The sequence below is a fragment of the Mus musculus genome, chromosome 5 (assembly GCF_000001635.26).
Source record: "Mus musculus strain C57BL/6J chromosome 5, GRCm38.p6 C57BL/6J".
Taxonomy (NCBI): domain Eukaryota; kingdom Metazoa; phylum Chordata; class Mammalia; order Rodentia; family Muridae; genus Mus; species Mus musculus.
Window position 1 is genome coordinate 120,586,049 of NC_000071.6, and position 22,560 is coordinate 120,608,608.

Here is a 22,560-nt window from a genome sequence, read left to right on the forward strand (position 1 = left end):
GGAGAGGAGAGGAGAGGAGAGGAGAGGAGAGGAGAGGAGAGGAGAGGAGAGGAGAGGATGAATAAGAGTTATGGAGATAAAGGCACACCAACTATGAAGAAGGTAAGACCAGGTATGCTGACCCAGGCTTGTAATTCCAGCACTTGGGAGACCTGAGGCAGGAAGGTCCTAGTTCAAGGCTAGCCTTGGCTATATATTGAGCTCAAGGCCAGCCTGACTTATAAGAGACAGTCTCAACAAATGAAAATCAGAGTCTGTTGTGATGGTGCATGCCTTTAATCTGAGCACTCAGAGGCAGAGGCAGGTGGATCTCTGTGAGTTAGAGGCCAGCCAGAGTGTGTTCCAGGACAGCCAGGGCTATACAAAAATAAAAACCTCTACACATCAGGTAGGGACAGAGGTAATAGGTAACTTTCCTGAGTGCCCACAGTCAGAAAGCCAAGCTTTGTCTCCAGGCCTACATTCCTAACCAGGTGTGGTGACTCTTAAAGTCACCAGGTCTTGTCCTCAGAGAGCAGTAATTACTCTTGGGAATACATAAGATCATCCTGGCTTTGCTGGTGGCCGACAGGAATTCTTCTTGCATGACCTTTGCGCTCCTCTACGGGAGATGTTCAATGAGGAAGAAGCACTTGCACATTCCTTACAACTTATAATCAGAGTCCTTTTCAAAAGCCCCATCCTTCCTTCTCTCCAGGTTTAAACCCTCAGGACTGGCCTGTTCGAGAAGCTGTTTACACAGACCGGCTTCTGCTTACTGAGATAAAAAGAAAGGCAGGACTCAGCAGATCTGCCCGGGGACCTTTGAACTTAGAGACAGCAGCAGGTTGCTGCCTCCAACTGTGGCCAGTGCACCAGACATAGTCCGCCTCCAAACCAATCCTCGGCAGGACAACTGGGCAATGTCTGCCCCCTTTCCAGGAACGATGGATGGGAACATCACCAGGCAGAGACAGCCTGTCTCTCTTAACAGAGGCGGTGGCGGCAGCGGAGATAAACACCACTTTCTGCAGCAGCCTGCTAAGCCTGAAAGACTCTGCCTGGCAAAGTTCCTGCAAGTGGGGGGTGGGGAGGGGGTTGTTCGTTTGTGTTTTTTGTTTTCCTTTTCCAGATTTGAGAATTTATTTTGCTTGGAAATCTCAACAAGGGGAGACAGAAGAGGAACTCCCACAAGATACCCGTCATTTGGCTGCCTAAAGAACTGCAGTGTGTTTTGAATTTTGGCTTAACTCTCTCCTCCCCCAGTGCCTTGCATAGACTAGGCTCACACTTCTAACGCACTCCACAGCAGAGGGATTACAAGGATGTACTTTGAGGCCATGAGGAGGAGGCTCTAACAGTGTGTTCTCGCTATTCACTTGGAAGGCAAGAAGCTCTCCCAACGCATGACAACAGGTTTCTAATGTTCGTCACTAGCATCCTAGGGAGATCCTCCCAGTGGGTTTTACATTTTAACAGCGGGATGCATGACTCCATTCTAACATGCCTGGTCTCACCTCAATGGCTCTCGCCTGGAGTGACTTTGTCCCCACTGTCTAGAAATATTTCCAGCATCACAACTTGGGATTGATTGCGAGGGAGTCCAGAGAGGCTACTGAACATCTACAGTACACAGCTGTAGACCCCACCCACAGGAAACAACCTCCTGGCTCCGACTCAACGGCTCTGCCCTCAGTTGGTTAGCGCCCACTTGATACATGAGGCAGCTTAGCGTGGCCTCTCCCAAGTAAAGAGCCACAAGTAGTCATGGAACGCAGGGGACACTGCCCACTTCAGCGCAGCCCCACCAACTATTCCTAGAAACTGCACTCCACTTAGGCGAAATCCACCAACCGCTTTCTTGTTTTTTGTCTTTGGTGGTAGGGATATCCCTATGGAGCTTTGAAGCTTTGAAGTTGCCATTCTCCTGCCTTTGCCTCCTGAAGAGCCTATGACTTTTCAAAGAGAAAGAAACGGGGCCCAGAGAGGGTAAGTAAACTGTCCAAGGTCACACAGCAGACTCGGAGCTCCTAAGGTCCAGCCCTTTGGCAGACCTTGGTTCTCTCTCTAGCGGAGACCCAGCGAGTCACCCCTGGGGTAAGGTCACCCCTGGAAGAAGGTCCCGGAATCAGATAGCTAGCTGCCATCCTGCGATCTGTCCCCTGAGGCAGACTGACCCAGGCAGGAGTCCCCGGCCAGGTCACAAGAGGACACAGCAGGGAGGTGAGCAGGGAGGAAGGGTCGCTCGGGGGCTCTAGCTCCCCACGATCCCCATCGCGATCCGGGTCGCCCCAGGAAGTCAGGCCAAAGAAAAGGGGTGCAGAGAGAAGGGGATCCGCAAGGAGAGAGCATGCCGGCCACCTCCCAGGGCCCCGCCTCGGGCTTCTGGAGCACTCAGCCCCAGCCCCTTCTCTGCACCTTCTGACCCCTGACCCTTGCCCTCGGGCCAAGATCGCGCACCCCTCGGATCCTTACACGCGCCGTCCCGGGATCCCGCACTGTGCACTGGGTCTGCACAGCGTAGCTCAGCCCGCAGTTGCCGCCGCCAATATCCCCAGCGCGGAGCCTCAGCAGCCGCCACCGCCGCCTCACCGCTGCCACAGCGGCAGCTGCGCCAGCCTTCGCATCCGCCGACTCCTGTCACTCAGCCCCGAAAGCCCCGCCCACGGCCCTAGGCCACAGCCTACTGGCCATCAGAGGGGTCGCAATGAAATTTGACAGGGTAGACTACACGTCACTCAGCGTTCTCACAGCCCTCCTCCCAAAGGGAGGGCGGGGCGAGGAAGCAACACCCCTTTCCTCCCCACCCCACCCCCACCCCCGCCTCACTCGCGCAACCAACAGGAATCCTGCGTCTTTCCATTGGCGAAACGTCAGAGAGGCGGGGATTTTGATTGGCCATCTTTCAGGAGGCGGAGCCAACGCAACCCGATTCGAAGTTAAATGGTGAAAAAGAATGTCAGTCAAACTCAAAGTCCCGCCTTCTAAGAGTGGCTCGTAACCTAGCAACATAAGGGCCGCCGAGTTGCTTAACTGTGGGCCAAGAAACTTGCATCTTGAGGAGCTGGTGAGTGACAGCGGGGAAGCCCCAGGCTGCAGGCTGTGTGCACCTAGTAGGCACGCCGTCCAGTGATTTCTCCCCTCCAGGCGTCCGCGCCCCACTTGCCATCCCGTCCAGCTCCAGGTCCTCACTCCCTTGCCCAACCTCCATCCTGTCCTCCTCTAGGCCTCCTGCAAGCACCATCAAGTATCCTCTTCTGATAGTCTTGCTTCCTGTCTGGTCCACCTGCCATTTCATAGTCCCTCTCCTCATCTCTTACTGATACCATTTGTGAAGTTCACATCGAGTGAACTTAGTTCAAGTAATTGGATGGGTTGGTTTGTTTTGGTGCCCACTGTCCGCACTATGTTCAGAGGTCAGCTTGCTGGGTGCGTGACCCCCTTCAGTGTATGCTTAAAATAAGGATTTGTTGTTTGTTTTGATTTTGGAACAAGGTCTCACTATGTAGTCTCGAACTCACTCTGTAGACCAGGCTAGCCTCAGACTCACAGAGATCCACCAGTCTTTGCCTTTGAGTACTGGGATTAAAAGCATGTGCCACCACCCTTGGTCTAATTAGGTTTTTTCCCCTTTAATTGTTAAAGTTTTATTATCATTATTAATATTATTATCACTATGTCTGCGTTGGTGGGGTATGTGAATGTGAATACAGACAAAGGGTTTTGGATCCTCTGGAGCTAAAATTAATTACGGGTGGGCAGTTGTGAGCCACCTGTCATAGGTGCAGGGGACTAAACTCTAGTCCTTTCAAAAAGCCGTACACGCTCTTTTAAAATAACGTAAAGCTTTATTTATTTTTACTTTATATGTATCTGTGGGTGCCTACGTGTATGTGAGTGCACAAGGTATGTTCACAACGTGTGTGTGCTGTGACTGCCAGGCTAATTGCAGTGATCCCCGCCACGACTTATTCTACCCTAACTCCCTCTGTCTAAGCATTTCCTAGGACATTCTCTTGGCTCATACAACGAATAATTCACATATTTAACATGGGCTTATTGAGTGCTTAGTGTGTGTCTTAGTTAGGTTTTGACTGCTCGCTTTACACCTTGACCAAGGCAACTCTTGTAAGGACAACATTTATTTGGGGCTGGCTCACAGGTTCAGAGGTTCAGTCCATTATCATCAAGGTGGGAGCATGGCAGCATCCAGGCAGGCATGGTGCAGGACGAACTGAGAATTCTACATCTTCATCTGAAGGCTGCTAGCGGAAGACTGACTTCCAGGCAGCTAGGATGAAGGTCTTTTGTTTGTTTGTTCTTGTTTTTCGAGACAGGGTTTCTCTGTATAACCCTGGCTGTCCTGGAACTCGCTTTATAGGCCAGGCTGGCCTCGAACTCAGAAATCCGCCAGCCTCTGCCTCCAGAGTGCTAGGATCAAAGGTGTGCGCCACCACGCCCAGTTTAGGATGAAGGTCTTAAAGCCCACACCCACAGTGACGCACCTACAACAAGGCCACACCCACTCCAACAGGGCCACACCCACTCCAGCAAGGCCACACCTACTCCAACAGGGCGTTCTAAAAGTGCCACTCCCTGGGCCGGGCATATATAAACCATAACAGTATGGTTAGTGACGGCAGTCTGAGTTGCATGAAATCCTGTCTGAAATGGGAGGGCTGGAATGATAGCTTAGACATTTAGACATTACACTGTTTTTGTAGAGGGCCCTCAGTTCCTAGCATTCATGAGTCACAACTGCCTGTAACTCGACTTCAGGTGATCCAGCGCCCTCTACTGGCCCAAAAGACACCTGCACTCATGAACATCATGCATGCACGCATGCATGCACGCGCACGCACACACACTTTTTCTTTGAGGTCCTAGTGAGAGTTCTTGGAATTAAAAGTGATTAAAAATCAAGAACACTTGAAACAGAACATCAGGGTAAAGTATCTCTGAACTTCAGCTTTTATTATAGCAACGGGCTAGATCCTGTAGCCAATGAAAATATTTTAACCTGAATGCTCTCAAATGCAGGAAACTTTTTCCTTTTAATGGACAAAGAAATGCATCTCCTCTTCTACTCTCAGTGCAGGCTTAATTATTGAAAGAATAACGCGGGTTCACACTGCACCAAACACCAGGCAAATACGAAGTCTGTGCTTCCTCTATTAATTATGTTGATATCTTATACTCTGGTAACTAATATTTTTTAAAGATGAAGGGTTTATTTTCTTATTCTGTGTGTCACACCTGGCTCTTACATGAGTATGAAGGAGCTTCAGATTCAAGCATTTTACTGACAGAGCCATTTCTCTAGCCTGCATTTTAAGTTCTGTTTTATTTACTTCCTGTGTGTACGTGTGTGCATGTGTATGTGTTGTGGATATGTATTCATGTGTGTATGTGTGTGTGCACGATATGTATGTATGCATATGCATGTGGATGTGTGTATAAGGATGTGCATGTATTGTGTATTGTGTGCATGTGGATGCATGTGCATGTGTGTGTATGTGTGCATGCATGCTTGTTCACTTATGCATGCATGTGTGTGTGTGCATGTGTATATGCATGTATATGTGTATTCATGTGATTATATGTGTATGTATGCCTGGCAGTGGTGGCGCATGCCTTTAATCCCAGCACTTGGAAGGCAGAGGCAGGCAGATTTCTGAGTTCGAGGCCAGCCTGGTCTACAGAGTGAGTTCCAGGACAGCCAGAGCTACACAGAGAAACCTGTCTTGAAAAACCAAAAAAAAAAAAAAAAGTGTATATGTGTGTGTGTGCATGTGTGTATGCATGTATATGTGTATCCATGTGATTATATGTGTGTATGTGATTATATGTGTGTATGTATGTGTATACATGTGTGTAGGTACATGCCTTAATGCTATAATGGAACTCAGAGCCTCACACATGCTAAGCAGATGTGTCACTATCAGCCCTTCCTTTTTTTTGAAACAACCAAAACAATCCACTATACGGTCATGTGCGAACAGAAATGCACATTTCTAAAGCATGCTTTGACCAAGAAAGGAATTCAAAGCATCTGACACAGAAACCAGAAGCGGGATTAAGTGTCCTCTGTAGCTCTGAGTGTGTTCCTCTGAACCCAGCGTTTCTCATCTAGGTTGGAAGCCAACACCCCCAGCATCCTCCTGCCTCTGCTATTCTGTTCAGTCTGCAGAATGATATACCATAGTCGTACTTTGGAACTTCTTTCTTTTGATTTTTTATTTAATGCGTATGAATGTTTTGCCTGCCTGCATGTATATGCGTCATATTGTGCAGTACTACCATCAGCCAGAAGAGGGCACTGAATCCCCTGAAACTAGAGCGACAAATGGTTGCTCCATGTGAGTTCTGAGAGCCAAACCTTGATCCGACAAGAGCAGCAGGTGCTTTTAACCACTGAGCCATCTTCTCAGCTCCTACCTGTCATTTTTGCATTAGTCATAAAAGCTGGACATATTTGGTAGTATTGCATTTATACGAGAGTACTGTAAAGTCCCCTGTCTGTCCCTATTTTAGAGAAGGGCAGCCAAAGCCTGGAGAGAGTGATCAGATCACAAAAACTCATGTGACTGTGTGGGAGCCACAGGGACTGGGCTCCAAGTGAACTCAGTTACTATACAGTGAGCCCCTCCCTGGCTTCCTCTTTTTCACTTTGGAACTTGTAGAAGGGCAGGTGACCGCGCCCAGGTCTGTCCCAAGCTGCAGAAGGTTGTTGACCACTGCAAGCAGCCATGTGAGCACCTATCCCCAGTTGCTACTGACCGCCATCTGTCTCTGAAACTCTGCAGCCCCTGACCACAGCTGAGACCCTCTCTCTCGACACTTTCAGCACCATTGCCACAAGCCTGTCCCAGGGGGCCTCCAGAAACCAAATATAATCCACACGATGTAGTTTCCAGCTACTTTGGAGGCAAAGGTTGGAAATCACATGGTCAATACAGTGAGATTCTGCCTAGCAAACAAAAAAACCAACCCAAATGTGGTGGTTTGACTAGCTATGGCTCCCAGAGACTCGTGTGTTTGAATGTTCGATCATAGGGAGTGGCGCTATTAGGAGGTATGGTTTTATTGGAGGAGGTGTGGGTTTGTTAGAGGAAGCGTGTCACTGTGGAGGCGGGGCTTTGAGGATATATATATATATATATATATATATATATATATATATGCTCAAGGTTTACCAGTGTGGTACAGAGCACCCCATCTTGCTGCCTGTGGATCAAGATAGAGAACTCTACCTACCACGTTGCCAGGCTTCCCACCATGATGATAATAGGCTGAAACTCTGTGAACTGTAAGCCAGCACCAATGAAATGTTTTCCTAAGTAAGAATGGCCTTGGTCATGGTGTCTCTTCACAGCAACAGGAAGCCCTAACTAAGACACCCAATGACATGTTGGCTGGCTCTCATGGAGGTTACAATCTGGCTTGTGACCTCATTACTGCATCTGCATCGACCTGTGTTGGGAACAAAATAAAAAGGGGGGCCCTGGGGTGTTGCCCGGGGAGAAGTGGGATAGGAAAAAGGTGCCCACACCCTGCCAGAGTTTCCCTATTCTCTGGTCAGTCAGGCGTGGGAGGGCTGCTATCTACCCTATCCACTCATCTCTGGCTGGGCATTCCTCTATCCCACTCTTCAGGGGGTGGCCAAGGGGCAGCCCTGCCTGGGGACCCCCCCCCCCCACTGTAGCTACTTTGCTAAAGCCACCAGGGTTGTGGGAGACAGAGAAGAGGGAAGAAGTTCCCAACACTGACCAGAGTGTGCAGTGGAACTTGATGGAGCAGAGCAGAGACTCTATGGTTTAAGAGCTTTATTATAGAAATGCAGGGAAAAGAGAGAAGAGAAGAGAAGAGAAGAGAAGAGAAGAGAAGAGAAGAGAAGAGAAGAGAGGAAGGAGAAGAGAGAGGGAGGAGAAGACAGAGAGAAAGGGAAGAGGAGAGAGAAGTGAGAGAAGGACAAAGGAGTGAGAAGGGGGGCTGAGCACCCCTTTTTATGGTCTTCACTGTTGCTAGGTAACTGGGGAGGAGTTTAGCCTGAAGGTTCAGAAGCTTGGGCCATTGCTTATGTGACTACTGACCATGCTTCTCTTGTGAGGGCTGTGGGAGGTGGTACCTTAGGCAGGGCTGGAGTTCCAGGAGCATGAGGGAATGCCTGTTGTGTCATGTAGATGAATTATGACCATTGGGGTTCAGACCTCAGCTCGACTGGAGACCAGCCTGCAATTCCCCACAGTCCTGCAGGAAATGACAAGGAGGCAGGGCCACAGTCTCCTCATCTACTGACAGCTGTTTACTGAGCATCTACTATGTGATAGCGGCTTAAGATAAAGTCAGTAGGAGTAGGAGTAGCATTGTGTGTGCCTGTGTGCCTGTGTGTACGTGTGTGTGTGTGCTGGCATGCCATGGCACAAGTATGGAGGTCAAGAAGGACTCTCAGGAGTTGGTTTCCTCCTTCCGCTGACTCAAACTCAGGTCCTCCGTGTTGGTAAGCAGCATCTTTAACCACTGAGCATGAATGGATGCGTTCAGCATGATTAACTGGACTCCTGTACCTCTCTCTCAGCTCCCTCTTCTTGTCTGTGAATCAGAGAAAATAACCATGACCTTGCAGGGTTATAAGGACCGAAAGCACTCATCCCTAGGAAGTACTCCTTAGCTCAGCAGTAGCGATGCCCACCTTTGAGCCCAGCTCTCAGAAGGCAGACACAGACTGATCTCTCAAGGCCAGTCTGGTTTACAGGGTGAGTTTCAGGACAGCCAGGGCTACACGGAGAAACTCTGCCTGGAAAACAAACAAAAAACAAAACAGAGAGGACTTCTTCTTCTTTTCTTTTTTCTTTCTTTTTTTTTTTTTTTTTTTTTTGAGACAGGGTTTCTCTGTGTAGCCCTGGCTGTCCTGGAACTCACTCTGTAGACCAGGCTGGCCTCAAACTCAGAGATCCACCTGCCTCTGCCTCCCAAGTGCTGGGATTAAAGGAGTGCGCCACCATGCCCAGCTCAGAGAGTACTTCTTGATTTTTATTTTGTTTGAGACAGAGTTTCCCTATATAGCCTGGGATGGCCTACAGTTCATTGTGTAGCCCAGGATAGCCTTCAACTCACTGTGTAGCCAAGGGTGGTCTTGAACTTTTCTCATCCTGCGCCCCCCCAGCCCCCTTCAAGAGCTGGGATCACTTGTGTATTTAGAACAGTTGGGCACATAGGTAAGTTCTAACACTGGCCTGTATTACAAAAAAAATTTCTTAAACTAAGACCTTCCCTCTCTACCTGACCTTCCCATAGTCACAGGTGATGGGGTTTCTTCTTCCAGCTTCTCTCCAAGTGTTTGAGGGGCTCTGTTAGTTGAAAACATTTTTTTTTTTCAAAATAAGAGTGCAGTAATAAATATCCAAGAGGCCTATGCCTATCTGAATGAAGTGGAGGCATATTTGCATGATAAAGATGAATCAATAGAATTCATGACAATTAAAGTCACAGTCCAGCAGCAGCCCTGCTTCACTCTCTGGGCAGGAATCTTACAAAGAGAGGCTGGGTTGGCAATGATTTCAATATGAAGGTTGGTGGCATCTTAAAGGACAGGGAGCCATCATATTAGAATTCAAGGAGCCGACTCTTGGGTCATTTTTGCTGGCATCATCATCTACCCCCTCGCTCCACATCGGCCACTTCTCCCATTCCCCCAGCTTTTTCACCCAAATAAGCTGTCAGGAGCTGATGGGCGTCTTGGTAATCAAAGAAAACAAGCTTGCCCTTTAAAGCAAACGAGGCAACTTGGCTGAAAGCAAATTGGAAGCATTCCCCCGTGGCTCTGAGCTCCCATCTCCTGGGGAAATCTGGGAGTTTTGATTGATGCCCAGGAGAACTCAGAGAACAACGTGGAAAAGTGAGCCCTTCTGTCTGTCTATCCAACACTTCCTGTCTTCATCCTGTGGCCTCGGGGCAGGGCAAGGGACCCTTCATCTGAGGGGCTGAGGAGAGGCACCAAAGCTGCCCATGACACTTTACAGTCAGGAAAAGGCCCCTAGGGAGTTCACTGTGGGATGAGAGAGCAAGGAAGAGGGAATGAGAGTCTCCCAGCGAAGCAAGATGGTGCCACCTCGGGCTGGGTCTTCAGCCTCTAAGGTCTGGCTCTGGGTGAGTTTTGATTGGCCAAGGAGCCTCCCATCCTTCACAGCAGACCTGGCACCCCTCTCCTCTGTCCATAGATGCGTTACTTAGTTACTGCTTTGCCGTCTGTGGCCTAGGCTCTTTGATTGCAAAGGTGATCAGCTGAGCCTCTCTCATGACAAACAACAGAAACAATGAAAGCAATGGGTGCAGCAATGAAAGCAACGCTGACCAACCAGGCTTCAGAGCTCAGACAGCAGCCAAGGAGTGCGCACACACAATTTTGGGGTCTGGATTAAAAGAGTCTTCAAGAAGGAGCACGGAGCTTGGCATTCCCCAACCGTGCAGTTTCTCCTCAGCCAGTGTCCCTACTCCCCGGATAAAGTGGGCAGGACTATTTGACAGACAGGTCCACCAAGACTGCAGTGTCCTTCAGCTTTCTCACCATGACAAAGCCCCCGAGGTGAAGGACTCTTAAGGGAGAAAGGCTGGTCTGGTATGTGGTTAGAGGCTCCAATGTTTAGGAGACTGTGGTGGGACTGTGGGTCACAGAGGTGTGTGTGTGTAAAACAAAGATACAGAGGCACAGTGTGACTCCTAATGACCCAAGAACCTTGAACTAGTTAAGGGTGATATAGTTACCAATGCCTTTCAGTCCCAACACTCAGGAGCCAGAGGTATAGGCAGGTGGTTCTCTTTGAGTTCAAAGCCAGCCTGATCTACACAGTGAGTTTCAGGTCCACCAAGGCTAAAACAGTAAGACTCAGTCTCAACAGACACCCTCCCTGCCGCCCCCGCCGCAAAAGGAAATCCCCACCAGACCCCACCACTTAAAGAAATGTCCCACCACCCCTGCATAGCTCTATGGGCTGGGAACCCACGCTTTAACACATCCATGGGGTTTTACACAAACCATGAGCATCTATGACAGGGAGAGGCTGCTGCCTGAGGGAAACTTGGCTGCCTGAGGACACAGACTTCCACAGACAGAGACATCCGTGCCATTGTCCCCTCCGGTGCTGGCAGCTTAAGACCTCAAGGAGTCCGAGATCCAAGTCTGAGGTTGAGGAGCCTAAGGTCTGAGAGCGAGTCCTCTGCCCTCCCCCAATCTCCTTCAAATACTCTCTCCAGGCTTCCCCAAGTCACAGAAGTGTGTAACACACCCTGACGAGCCCCTGCTGGTGTTGGCAGACCCTGTTTCTTTGGAGAAGAGAAAGATAGTGACCAGTTAATGAGGTCTGTGTGGGGATGCCAGAGCCAGTTAGCAAGGCAAGGGGCATGCAGAGGGGGCAGGCTGAGCACAGAGGAAGGTACTCGGCTGTGGATGGCATTCGTACAGGACACCATGACGTCCCAGGCTCACACTTCAGCTTCCCTGGACCTATAATGTAATATTAGCTGTCTGTTGAAGACATATCATGTCTGAGCCTTGTGCTCGAACCTAAGGAGTCTTGCCTTACAGTAAAGAGAACCCAGGCCCCCCTAACCAGACTTAGGTCTCCCAGCAAGGACTGCAATCCAGCCACTGTGCAACCAAAGTTTTAAGTCTTTTCTTTAAAGTTAGGGTTTCTTTGTGTAGCCTTGGCTGTCCTGGAACTCACTCTGCAGACCAAGGTGGCCTCGAACTCAGAGATCCACCTGCCTCTGCCTCTTGAGTGCCAGGATTAAAGGTGTGTGACCCTATGCCCAGCTTGCCAAAGAATTTGGCAAAAATTTCTGATGTCTCCATTGAGTTCAAGACAAACCTTTTACTTCGTAACAATTGTGGATAATATATATCCTCCGAATTCTTCTGAAAGCTCCCCCTGATGTTACTTTATAGGTCAGAACTAAGAAAGTAACATTGCCAGCCCGGGGTAACCAATGACCACACATGCCTGCAATCCTCAGGCTTTGGGGATGGAGGCAGGAGTTGCTACACAACAAGTCCTGGGCCAGCCTGGGCTACATGAGACTCTGTCTCAAACAGAAACAAATATGTAAGTCACTATCCATACAGTTCTGTTAACCAAACCTTGGATTTAGTGACATCCCAGATGTTACCCTGATGCCCTTTCTGTTTCAGAACAGAGCCCTGACCCTTTAACACAGTTTCTCATGTGCTACTGATCAGATCACCAGCCATAAAATTATTTCACTGCTACCTCATAACTGCAATGTAACTATCTTGATATGCAAGATATCTGATATGTGACCCATTCGTGGGGGGTGGGTCTTGACCCACGTGCTGAGAACCTCTAGTTCAGGACTTGATTTGATTTTCAGGAAAATGGACTAGCCTCCTCCCTCCCTCCCTTTTCTTTCTTGTCTTTTCTTCCATGTGTTGGCATTACCGGCCAGCCCCACAGCACCTGGTGAGTAATTATTTTGTTTGTTTTGAGACAGGGTTTCTCGATGTAGCGCTGGCTGTCCTAGAACTCACTCTGTAGAGCAGGCTGGTCTGGAATTCAAGAGATCCACCTGTCTGTGCCTCCCAAGTGTTGTGATCAAAGGCATGCACCACCACTGCCTGGCTTAACTTTATTCATTTACTTACTTACTTACTTACTTACTTACTTACTTACTTTTGGAGTTTTGAAAATATACTTAGGCAGGCCTTGAACTCTCAGCCATCACCCTGCCTGCGCCTCGTGGGTGCTGGTCTTAGCAGATACCACATCTCCTGAAACTTTCTGTACTCTGTATTTTGAAGTTATTGTTACAACTCTGCCCCAGTTTTCAAATCAATACCCCCAAAAAACTCACCCGGCCAGGATCAGGAGTGGTGGCTGTCTTGGGAAAGTACCTGCCACACAGGCATGGTGAGCTGGGTTCCATCCCCAGAGCTCACACGAAAAGCCAAGGACGTAGGCAAGAGTTTGTAATCTCAGCCTTGGGGAGGTGAACCCACTGGCTTGCTGGCGGCCAGCCTGCCCAAGCTGGTGAGGTTCCAGTTTAGCCAGAGACCCTGTCTCAAAAAGTAAGGAGACAGATGAAGAAAGACACCTGATAGTGATATCTGGCCTGCATGGGGACATATAATATGTAGAAGTGCACACATGCACATGTACACACATGCACACACTATGCATACCTGATCACAGATGCTCCCGGTGTGTGCTGGTACACAGTCATCCACCCTGCTTGGCCTTGCCCCTGTTCAGCTCTGTCCATGTCCTGTCCTATCCTGTCCTACTCTGTGTGACCTGTCCTCCTGTGTCAGTGTCTGCTCCTATTCTGTGGCCCATCCTGCTCTGTCCCTGTCCCGTCCTAATGTTCGGCATGTCCTGCTCCTTGCCCCAGACTCCTCCGCATCCTGGCCTGATGATGTGGTACACCAGTGGCCCAGGCTCTTGAGTTGGTTTCCTGCTGGTTTAGCATCAACGTGGGGGGGGGGAATGCAAGTTGGGGCTAGGACATTTCCACTCTCTGATCAGACAGTGCTTGCAGTCACAGCTGCAACTCCTCTGGGGTCTACTGCCCCTGGTGAGCCCAACACATGTGGCTTCCTGCTGCTGGAGCTGCTGGGTGACCTCAGTTGCCTGAAGCTGTCCTCTCTCTGTTTCTGCCTCTTGGGTAACCCTTGGAGGTTGGTCCCCAGAACAGAGGCTGCTTTTTGCCTGATAGATGTGCCTGCAGCTGCCCTCCACCCTCAGGCCTCCTACCCCCACCCCCGCTGGCTCAAGCACCATCACGAAGCCAAAAGATAAGCTTGCCAGGGTGGTACACGCCTATAACCGTAGCCCTCAGATCGGGAGGAAGGGACAGCCTAGGCTATAATGGACCATATCTCCAAACCAAACCTTGAAGACAAAAAAGCTAAAAGTAGCTTTGAGGTTCTGTACAGTGGTCATCATGGCCAATGGCGATGTACCTCACAGTCACCCCTTCCTCTGCAGGGTTACTGGAGGCTGTGAAATCCAGGAGAGCCTTGAGTTGGCGGCTGCCTCAGTACCAGATTATACCGAGGCAAAGGCAGCCTCTCCAGAAATGGCCTTGGACCAGGTCAGCATACCCCCTTCCTACCACGGACTGGCCATCCAAAGAATCCCACTGAGAACAGGTCTAGTCCCAGCAGAGCCGATGAAGACCTTAGTCCCATCCAAATCCAAGCTCAACACCATCGAGGCCAAGAGGATCATGTCAGTCCTGGATGAGGCCATACACAAGATAGAGCTGATAACCCTGATGTCCTACATGGAGTCCCACCCAGAGGCTCTGGAGGACACGCTGCCCGAGGATTTCGTGAGAGCCCTAAGAGAGCACTTGGACATTGGCCAGACCCTGGTGGAGAGGGCCAGCATCCTGCAGAGGAGACACAAGAAGCTGGAGGAAGAGGAAGAAGCCGAGGAAACTAGGAACCAGGAACGCCTACTGTCCCTAGAGCTGCACAAGGTGAACCTGCTGACGCTGGCGCACCAGTTCCGAGACTCCACCAAGACTGTCCTGAGGCTCGTGCTGGGCGAGCCTCAGTTCACCAGGCTGTTACAGGTACAGGCGCCAGGCAGAAGCCCGGGGGCCCAGTGCCTCCTCGACGGTCTGGTGGAGCTTCGAGGTTTCCTCTTTGAGAAGCTCCTCACCAGCCCCATGGAAGTCAGGGAGAAGAACCAATTCATACAGGACATCAGCCGGAGGAGCGAGAGGAACCAGGAGGTCATCGATGACCTCCAGGCTGAGCTGGCCAACGTGCTGAAGAACAAGGAGTCAGAGGTACACCTCCCTAAGGCATCCCCCAAATTAGGGGAGAAACCTCACCCAAACAGGCCAACCCTCTGGGATTTGCCTCTTCTCTCATGGGTTTCAATAGCTCTCTCCCTTCATTTAATCCTCAGAAATTGTTCTGAGCATTTTCCTAGGAGGTCTGTCTGTAGGAAAAGCCCAACCTCCGGAGCTCAAGGAAGGACAAGGGCAGGGCGCTATCAAGGGATGATGTAAGAGAACTAAATCCTGGCCAGAAGGACTAGGGACAGCGCCACTAAGACAGGGAGGACACAGAAAGCGGGATTGAGCCAGACAAGCAAGGCAGACCTTCCCAGCCAGGGGTTGGCAAAGTGTCTGTGTCACTGGCTAAGTGGGTCCTTTGTCTCGGGTAAGATAGACACCAGACATGTGGGGGAGGAGTTGGAGAGATGGCTCAGAGGTTAAAAGTGCAGGCTTTTGTCTGTTGGAGTCAGGGTCTCACTCTACAGCCTTGACTGGCCTGGAACGCCATAGAATCCCACCTGCCTGTGCCTCCCAAGTGTTGGGATTAAAGGCATGCGCCACCACTCCCAGTACACATTGCTCTTACAGAGCAACAGAGGTCAGTTCCCAGGCCCTCTGGCCAGCTGCTTGCAAACACTGTTTACTCCAGCTCTCCCGGGGAATCTCACGCCCTCTGCTGGACACCACAGGCACCTGCATTCACTTGCATGGGGCCAGGCATGGCTCCGTGAAGACAAAGCCTTCTGTGCGAGCCAGGGGATTTGAGTGTGGGCTCCAGAGCCACTCTGTTCCCTGAGACTGGGCAGGCAGGGACAGGAGTCAGTGGCCCACCAGCCTAGCATAGCCAACAAGCTCCAGGCCAAAGAGAGAGGTGTATGACAGTTGAGGCTGTACACACAAAGGCTGTACACACAAGCACACACATGCACACATGCAGGCCACTCTATAGCTGTGAACACAGAGCTGTGACATCCAAAGCTTCCGCAGGCAGCTTAAAGTGCACCTGTACCTGCATTCCAACCAGCCCCACCCCCACCCAGATTTTCCTAGAGAGCGTATTAGAATGAGTCTCAGATCTGTTGCATCTTGGCAGCTGTGGGTCGTCCATGGCTACTGTCTTCCTGCACACACTTGCCAGCTTTCTTTCTGGCTCCATATCCCATCTCCAAAGGGTCACACATCCCACACACTGGGCTCAGTGAGCTAACGGTCTCAACATGTCTCTGTTGTTAGTGTGGAAGCAGCCATGGAGAGTATCAGGACTGAAGGGCTGTGTCCCAATAATACTTTATTGACAGCTATGGCTGGCTGGATTTGCCCTGTAGGCCTTGGCCAACCCCTTTCCTAGGGGAGGGGAGCATGTGGTCCCAGGCCGGAGAGACGCATAAGCCCCTAGGGGAGGGGCACAACCAAAGGCCAGCTGTCCTGTGACTGGGAGTGGGAGGACTGCGTGGCTATTAAATAGGGCCCTGTCCTCATTCGTCCTGGCCTAGGTGGAGAAGGAGAACTTTGTGATCCAGGAGCTGAAGAACCATCTGCACCAGGTGTTCAAGTTTTCGGAGAACAGCCTCCTCCGCACGAAGCAGGAGGCCGAGAAGCAGCAGAAGGTGGATTTCCGGGCCTCCCAGGTCAGGCTGGCCAAGACGCAGCAAGATATCCTGGCGCTTCGGGCACAGTACCACAACCTGGTCATGGAGAACCGGGAGGCAGAGCAGGCACTAAGGAAGGTGCCCTGAGGTCTCAGGGGTACAGTGGGGGTGGGGGTGGGGGTGGGGGGCAGCAGGGCTGGCCCAGGGGTGCGAAAGCCCAAGATAGGTGGGATCTCCTGGGAGGTGGGAAGGGGAAGCAGCCAAACCAAGAGTTGGGTCAAGGAGGTCAAATCCCCATCCCAGAATTAGGGCACTAAAGCTCAGTGACCTCCCCAAAGTCCCTGGGCTCCCCTGAGCCCGAAAGGATGATGGCCCCTTCTTGAAGTAGCTCGTGACCCTCAGGCAAACTGAACAGGACCCTTCCGTGTCTGGTTCTCATGAGCTCTGAGGAAGCATAGCTGGAAGTGTGGGCACAGCGCGTGCTGTGAGCATGTGCCAAGCATGGCTGCTTTGTTTGTTCCCTGTCTCAACCGTGCTCCAACCACCTCTCAAGTCTCTTTCCGAGGACACCTTCTTACAGACCAGTCCCCAGTCTTTTCCAGTGTCCTGACTCTCTGAGAATCTCATGGAAGTTGTGTGTCTCCAGACAAAAGGCCGAGGTCTGCACTAGATTGGTGGACAGTCCCAGAGGGTCACGGGGGTGTGGGGGGTGGGAGTGCTGAAGCCAGCCTGCCTTCAGGGCCCACACTGAGAACAGCTCTGGGGAATCTAGAGGCTCCTTTGGTTTTGTTAAAGACGACGACGCAGAGCTGGGAGGACGGCTCGGCGAGGGAAAGGCCCTTTGCAGTCAAGCCTGATACCCTGAGTTCAATCCCCAGGACCCATAGGATAGGAGAGAACCCATTCCTGCAAGTTGTCCTCTTCCCCCTGCCCACATTCCACTATTGTTTTTGTGCATGCACACACACACACACACACACACACCAATGAAAAGACAGTCAATGCACTCCAAAGAAGTCTCCAACTCACAGCAGTCCTCTACCCCATCCCCCCACTCCTTTGCCAAGGGCTGTGATCACATGCACCCATCACGACACCCACTATCTGCTCCTTTTCATTTGAGGTAAAAATCCACATAAAATACAAATATCCATTTAAAAGCAGCCCACTTGGTATCATGTGGACAGTTTCCTGCAATGCGTCTAGAGGGGGAAAGGAGGTGGGGGGGAGGGGGGAGCACAGCAAGACGGCTCAGTCTTTAACGGAGACTGCTGCCAAGCCGGACAAACTGACTCTGATCCCTGGGACCCCTGTGGTGGCAGGAGAGACCCAACTCCCGCCAGCTGTCTTCTGACCTCCATATATGCCTGGTGACACAGTGCCCACTTACCTCCCACACACAAAATAAATAAATGGAATTACATTTTTTAGTTTAAAATTTAAAAAAAATTAAAACTCTCACTGCCCGTAGGCAGGACGCTCCCCCTCATCCCAGCTCTGGCAGCTGCTCATCCTCCATTATGGCACGTCCTGTGAACGGAGTCTGCTTTTTTGCTCTGGCTTCTCCCTCGCCACCATCCCCAAGTCCACCCCTGGTGAAGGCCATGCCTTTGCTCCATTCATTTCTGTGGTCCCATCACATCCCATTTTATGTATGGGGGGGGTTTATTTACTGAGACAGGGTCTCGCTGTGTAGCCCTGACTGTCCTGGAACTTGCTATGTAGACCAGGCTGGCCTTGAACTTGGAGATCCACCTGCCTCTGGGTTCTGGGATCAAAGCACTGTACCTGGTCCATGTGTTTTCTTCTTTCAATTTCGATTCTTTCTAAAAAAAAAAAAAAATTTTATTTATTTATTTATTTTATGTATATGAGTACACTGTAGGTGTACAGATGGTTGTGAGCCTTCATGTGGTTGCTGGGAATTGAACTCAGGATCTCTGCTTTCTCCAGCCCCACTTGCTCCTGCTCCAGGCCCCGCTCCCTCTGGCCCAAAGATTTATTTATTATTATATGTAAGTACACTGTAGCTGTCTTCAGACACCCCAGAAGAGGGCATCAGATCTCATTACGGATGGTTGTGAGCCACCATATGGTTTCTGGGATTTGAACTCAGGACCTCCAGAAGAGCAGTCAGTGCTCTTAACTGCTGAGCCATCTCACCAGCATCCTCAATTCTGATTTTATGTACACGGTTGTATTGCCTACATGTATGTCTGTGCACTGCATGTGTGCAGTGTCGTCAGAGGCCCAGAAGAAGATGCTGGATCCTCTGGAACTGGAGTTACCGAGGTTCGTGAGCTAGGACTTGAACCTGGGTCCTCTGGAAGAGAAACTCGAGCTCTTAACTGCTGAGCCCTCTCTCCAGCCCCAAATGTTTTTTGAATTAATTTGTAAGTACTGGGGATCGTGCTAGGCAAAGGTTTTGAGCCTCACCTCCAGCTGGGAGCTCACCCTTTAAAAAAGATTATTATTGTGTGTGTGTGCATGTTGTGTTTGTGTGTGTGTGTGTGTGTGTGTGTGTGTGTGTGTGTGTATGTACCTATGGACATACAGGTACCACAATGCCTGTATGGAGATTGGGAGAACCCTGCTATCAGCTCCCTGCTGCCCCCTTGTGGCGCCAGAGAATTAGTTTAAGTCCTAAGTGCCTCTACCACCTACTGAGCCAACTTAAAGGGCCCTGCCTGGACGTTTTTGTTTTAAGAAAAAATACAAAGTGGAGACAGAAATCGAGAACTGGATCCAGAAATATGACATGGAGATGGGCGAGAAGCAGGTACGTGCCGGGGGTTCCTCCTGAGGGATTGGGGGAGGGAGGGTCGGGTAGGAGCTGCTCAAGGTGGCCTAGGTATGAGACTCCTCCCCTGGAGACCCTTTGAAAGAGAGAAGCTGAAACTGCTGAAATCCAGATTCATCCTGAAGCACGTGGCTCCACCTAATAGCCACCTCCCATGGTCCTCTCACAGCCCGGCTCAGCTCCTGCCTGCTCCCGGTTCACAGGCGAGCCCTCCTCCCCCACCCCCACATCACTCTGCACCCAAAAGGTCCAGGTGCCAGGCTCCCGAATAAAGCAGGGAATCGAGACGGTTCTCACTGTCGTCTGAAGGTTTCAAACTGGCATCGCTCATGAGCTGTGCCCCCTGATAGATCTGTAGATGCTGGTGGGAGGGAGGGATAGAGAGGAGGAGGAAGGAGGGCACAGAGTAGCTGGGAATAAGAGGAAAGGGAGAGGGAGAGGGAGAGAGCGGGGGGGGGGAGGGGGGGAGAGGAGGAGGAGGAGAAGGAGGAGGAGGAGGAGGAGGAGGAGGAAGAAGACGACTCGGACCAAGAAGAAGATATTTTTTAAGGGCCCACCCCACTACCCTTCCACGAACTACTTCCTCCCGGAAGGGCTCTCCTCCTGTCTGTTTAGCGATCAATGCATCCACTGGGTAACCCAGAGATGAGCTTGGAGCTTTCCCGATTCAGTCACTACTCAACAGCGCCACCTAGTGGGTACCAGGTCTCCAAACCAAGTGTCTGTGAAGGACCAGTTCATACTGAAACCCGAAGGTCTCTTGATCCCAGAAACTGGCCCTGGTATTTGGAATTGTCCCAGTGTTTCAAGTGAGGAAAACCAGAGCTCTCCTAAAGGTGGAGAGAAGCTAACAGATGGGATGCTAGCTCAGTAGGATGCTTGCCATGCAAACCTGAGGACCCAAGTTCGCATCCCCTGCATCCCATGTGAGAAGTGAAGGCGGCAATGTGCACCTGTGGTCACAGTGCTGGGGAGGGCACAGGCAGGCTGATCCTGGGAGTTTGCTGTCCAGCTAGCTCAGTCACATCAGCAAGCTCCAGGTTCAGTGAGAGAGCCTGGCCTCAGGAAGTAGGGTGGAGAGCCCGAGGAGGACACGTGACCTTGACCACCAGCCTCCACCTATAGTCACACACACACACACACACACACACACACACACACACACACACACACACACTGCATTTATTCACATGTGCATTTACACAAGAACAAAAGCACATAGGTTTGCACAACTCACCACCCTTGGTCCTCCCTCCTTTCTGAGATCTGCTCAGCCGGGTCTTTCCTGGAGCGAACCCAGGTATAAATATACAGACAGGCTCTGTATCCTACCTGGCTGGGCTGGAAGCCGGGCATGGGGAACGGGGAGGCCATGCCGGGTGCTGCGCACCTCCAGCCATGCCCCTCGCATAGGACGAATACGAGGACCTGGAGAGCATCCACAAGGAGGAGAAGCTGCAGCTGGAGGAGCTGAGGGAAAGGCACGCGGTGCTGGTGGAGGAGTTCTCTCAGATCCGGGCCGAGAGCGAGATCAATTCCAAGAAGCGGGTGGAGGCAGAGCGCGAGATGGTGCGCATGGTGAGAGCCGCCACGCTCATCCAGGCGGTGTGGAAGGGCTACCTGGTGCGCTCCATACTCAGGTCCAAGAAGAAGAAGCGGGGCAAGGGGAAGGGCAAAGACAAGGGGAAGGGCAAGGAGAAGCCCAAGGAAGAAAAGGCCAAGGAGAAGAAACCCAAGGCCAAGGGCAAAGGCAAGAAGAAGTGACCACATCCTGGTCTGGCCCCGCCCCTGTTCAGCTTCCACCACGCCCTACCGGGTCCCAACCAAGCCCCTGTTCTGTCCCAGCCCTTCCATCCCTGGCTTTAATGATGGCTAAATTAAAAAAGACAAACAACAAAACCCGTTTCAAACCACACTCAGTGGCTCACCCTTCAACAGACCTGTCTGTCCCAGGCTGAGGCTGAGGCCGTGGGCGCAACATCCTGAGGAGGGCGCAAACTTCGGATCCCCATCCTACCACACCTTCATTGAAAAATGAGGCCCTAGTCTTAGCTGAACTGTCAGGAGGGCAGCAGGGGGGTGGGGGGTGGGGGAGGGGTTGTGTGCTCAGACTGTTCCATGAGTTTTAAAAAGTACCAGTTGCTAGAATTTCACGAATTGAAAATTCTCCCATAGAAACTTAACAGCCCTTTCTGCAAGGATGTCAACACCCCTGACATCCCAGTAGTTGGGCCCTGTGTCTCTCCATGCAGCAGCAACCACTCTGCCAGCTTTATTTCCATGTAGCCCAGAGTGGCCTTGAACTTAAGGTGATCCTCCTGCTTCTGATTCCTAAATGCTGAAATCACAAGCACGCGCAGCTTTAACTAGCTGACTCCTTTCCACTCTGAAAAACAAAGTATGTGGGAGGGGGCAAGGGAGGGGGACCCTAGTGGCCCAGCCATGGCTTTAATCCCTTCAGTCAGGCAGAGGCAGGCAGATTTCTATGAGTTTAAGGCTAGCCTGGTCTACCAAGCTAGTTCTAGGACGGCCAGAGTTACATGGGGGCAAACCCTGTCTTGCAAAAAAAAAAAAAAAACAAAAACAAAAAACAGGAAAAAGGTTTATTTATGTGGATGTGCCTACAGAGGCCACAGCTGGGTGTGTAGTTCACTGGAGCTGGAGCTAAAAGCCTTGTGAACCACTTAAAGAGGGCGCCGAGATCTGAACTCAGGCCCTCTGACAGAGCAGTAACCCACGAGCCATCCCTTCCATTCCTACTTTGTTTTAATCTTAAAATGTGTGTATGTGTGCACATACCCATGTATGCCCATATATATATATATATAAAATCATGTATCATGTGTGCCTGGTGCCTGCAGAAGTCAGACGGTGTTGGCTCCCCTGGAATTGGAGTTACAGGCCTTCTGACGTGGGTGCTGGGAACCAAACCCAGGTCTTCTGGAAGAGCTGTAAGCACTCTGAGCTGCTGGTCCTCTCTCCAGTCTCCCCCCTTCCTCCCTCCACTTTTTGTGGTTCCTGTCCACAGCCAGACTCCAGGCCTGGTGTCAGCTAAGCTGGTGGCCTCACCCTGAGCTTCAGCTCTCCTTCAGTGTAGACGGAAGAATGTTTCTAGCCTGTGTCTTCTCAACATGGAAGGATGGGACAGACAAACAGGAGGGAAACCAACCAATTCTTCATGAAAGTTCTAGAAGCTTCAATACCCTACATGGCTAAAGCACAAAGCATGTCTGTGTCCAGGCATGGCTGGGGCACCTCTGCAGGTCATTATATATGTCCCTGGGCCTGGCTACCCCTAGACAGGGGTGAGATACCCACTGGGCTCTCTGGAATGTTCAGGGAGGGAGGGGGCAAGGAGAGGCTCAAGGTCCTAGGCCCATCATCCAA

At 51.0% G+C, this 22,560-nt stretch overlaps 2 protein-coding genes across 7 annotated transcripts in view; one reads left to right on the forward strand and one right to left on the reverse strand.

Moving 5' to 3' along the window:
• Tpcn1 (two pore channel 1) overlaps positions 1–2,630 on the reverse strand; it is a 54,522-nt gene extending 51,892 nt beyond the window's left edge. For 2 of the 5 annotated variants that reach the window (XR_387566.4, XR_003955646.1), the window contains exon 1: positions 2,455–2,630. The gene's annotated coding sequence lies outside the window, so the exon portion shown is untranslated. Of the gene's footprint in view, positions 1–2,397 lie in introns of all 5 variants that reach the window. The other 3 variants (XM_011248201.3, NM_145853.2, XM_030254513.1) reach the window with 3 other exon arrangements.
• Iqcd (IQ motif containing D) lies at positions 723–21,067 on the forward strand. 2 transcript variants are annotated; one of them, XM_011248247.3, is made up of 6 exons: positions 723–1,968; positions 2,889–3,046; positions 13,980–14,790; positions 16,278–16,511; positions 19,081–19,152; positions 20,587–21,067. In XM_011248247.3, the coding sequence occupies exons 3-6, from the start codon at positions 14,071–14,073 to the stop codon at positions 20,935–20,937; spliced, it is 1,377 nt and encodes a 458-aa protein (XP_011246549.1). In that variant the 5' UTR covers positions 723–1,968; positions 2,889–3,046; positions 13,980–14,070; the 3' UTR covers positions 20,938–21,067. The 2 variants fall into 2 exon arrangements, with proteins under 2 accessions (XP_011246549.1, NP_083684.1); NM_029408.2 differs by lacking the exon at positions 723–1,968 and having other exon boundaries at positions 2,975–3,046; positions 20,587–21,065.
• Positions 21,068–22,560: the final 1,493 nt, after the last annotated feature.

What these genes read in the sequence shown, in the direction of transcription:
- Iqcd (XM_011248247.3), top strand. Translation starts at nt 14,071, where the DNA reads ATGGCCTTGGACCAGGTCAGCATACCCCCTTCCTACCACGGACTGGCC. An exon ending in TGAAGAACAAGGAGTCAGAG is followed by an intron (nt 14,791 to 16,277) that starts GTACACCTCCCT and finishes GTCCTGGCCTAG; the next exon opens with GTGGAGAAGGAGAACTTTGT. An exon ending in CAGAGCAGGCACTAAGGAAG is followed by an intron (nt 16,512 to 19,080) that starts GTGCCCTGAGGT and finishes TTTTGTTTTAAG; the next exon opens with AAAAAATACAAAGTGGAGAC.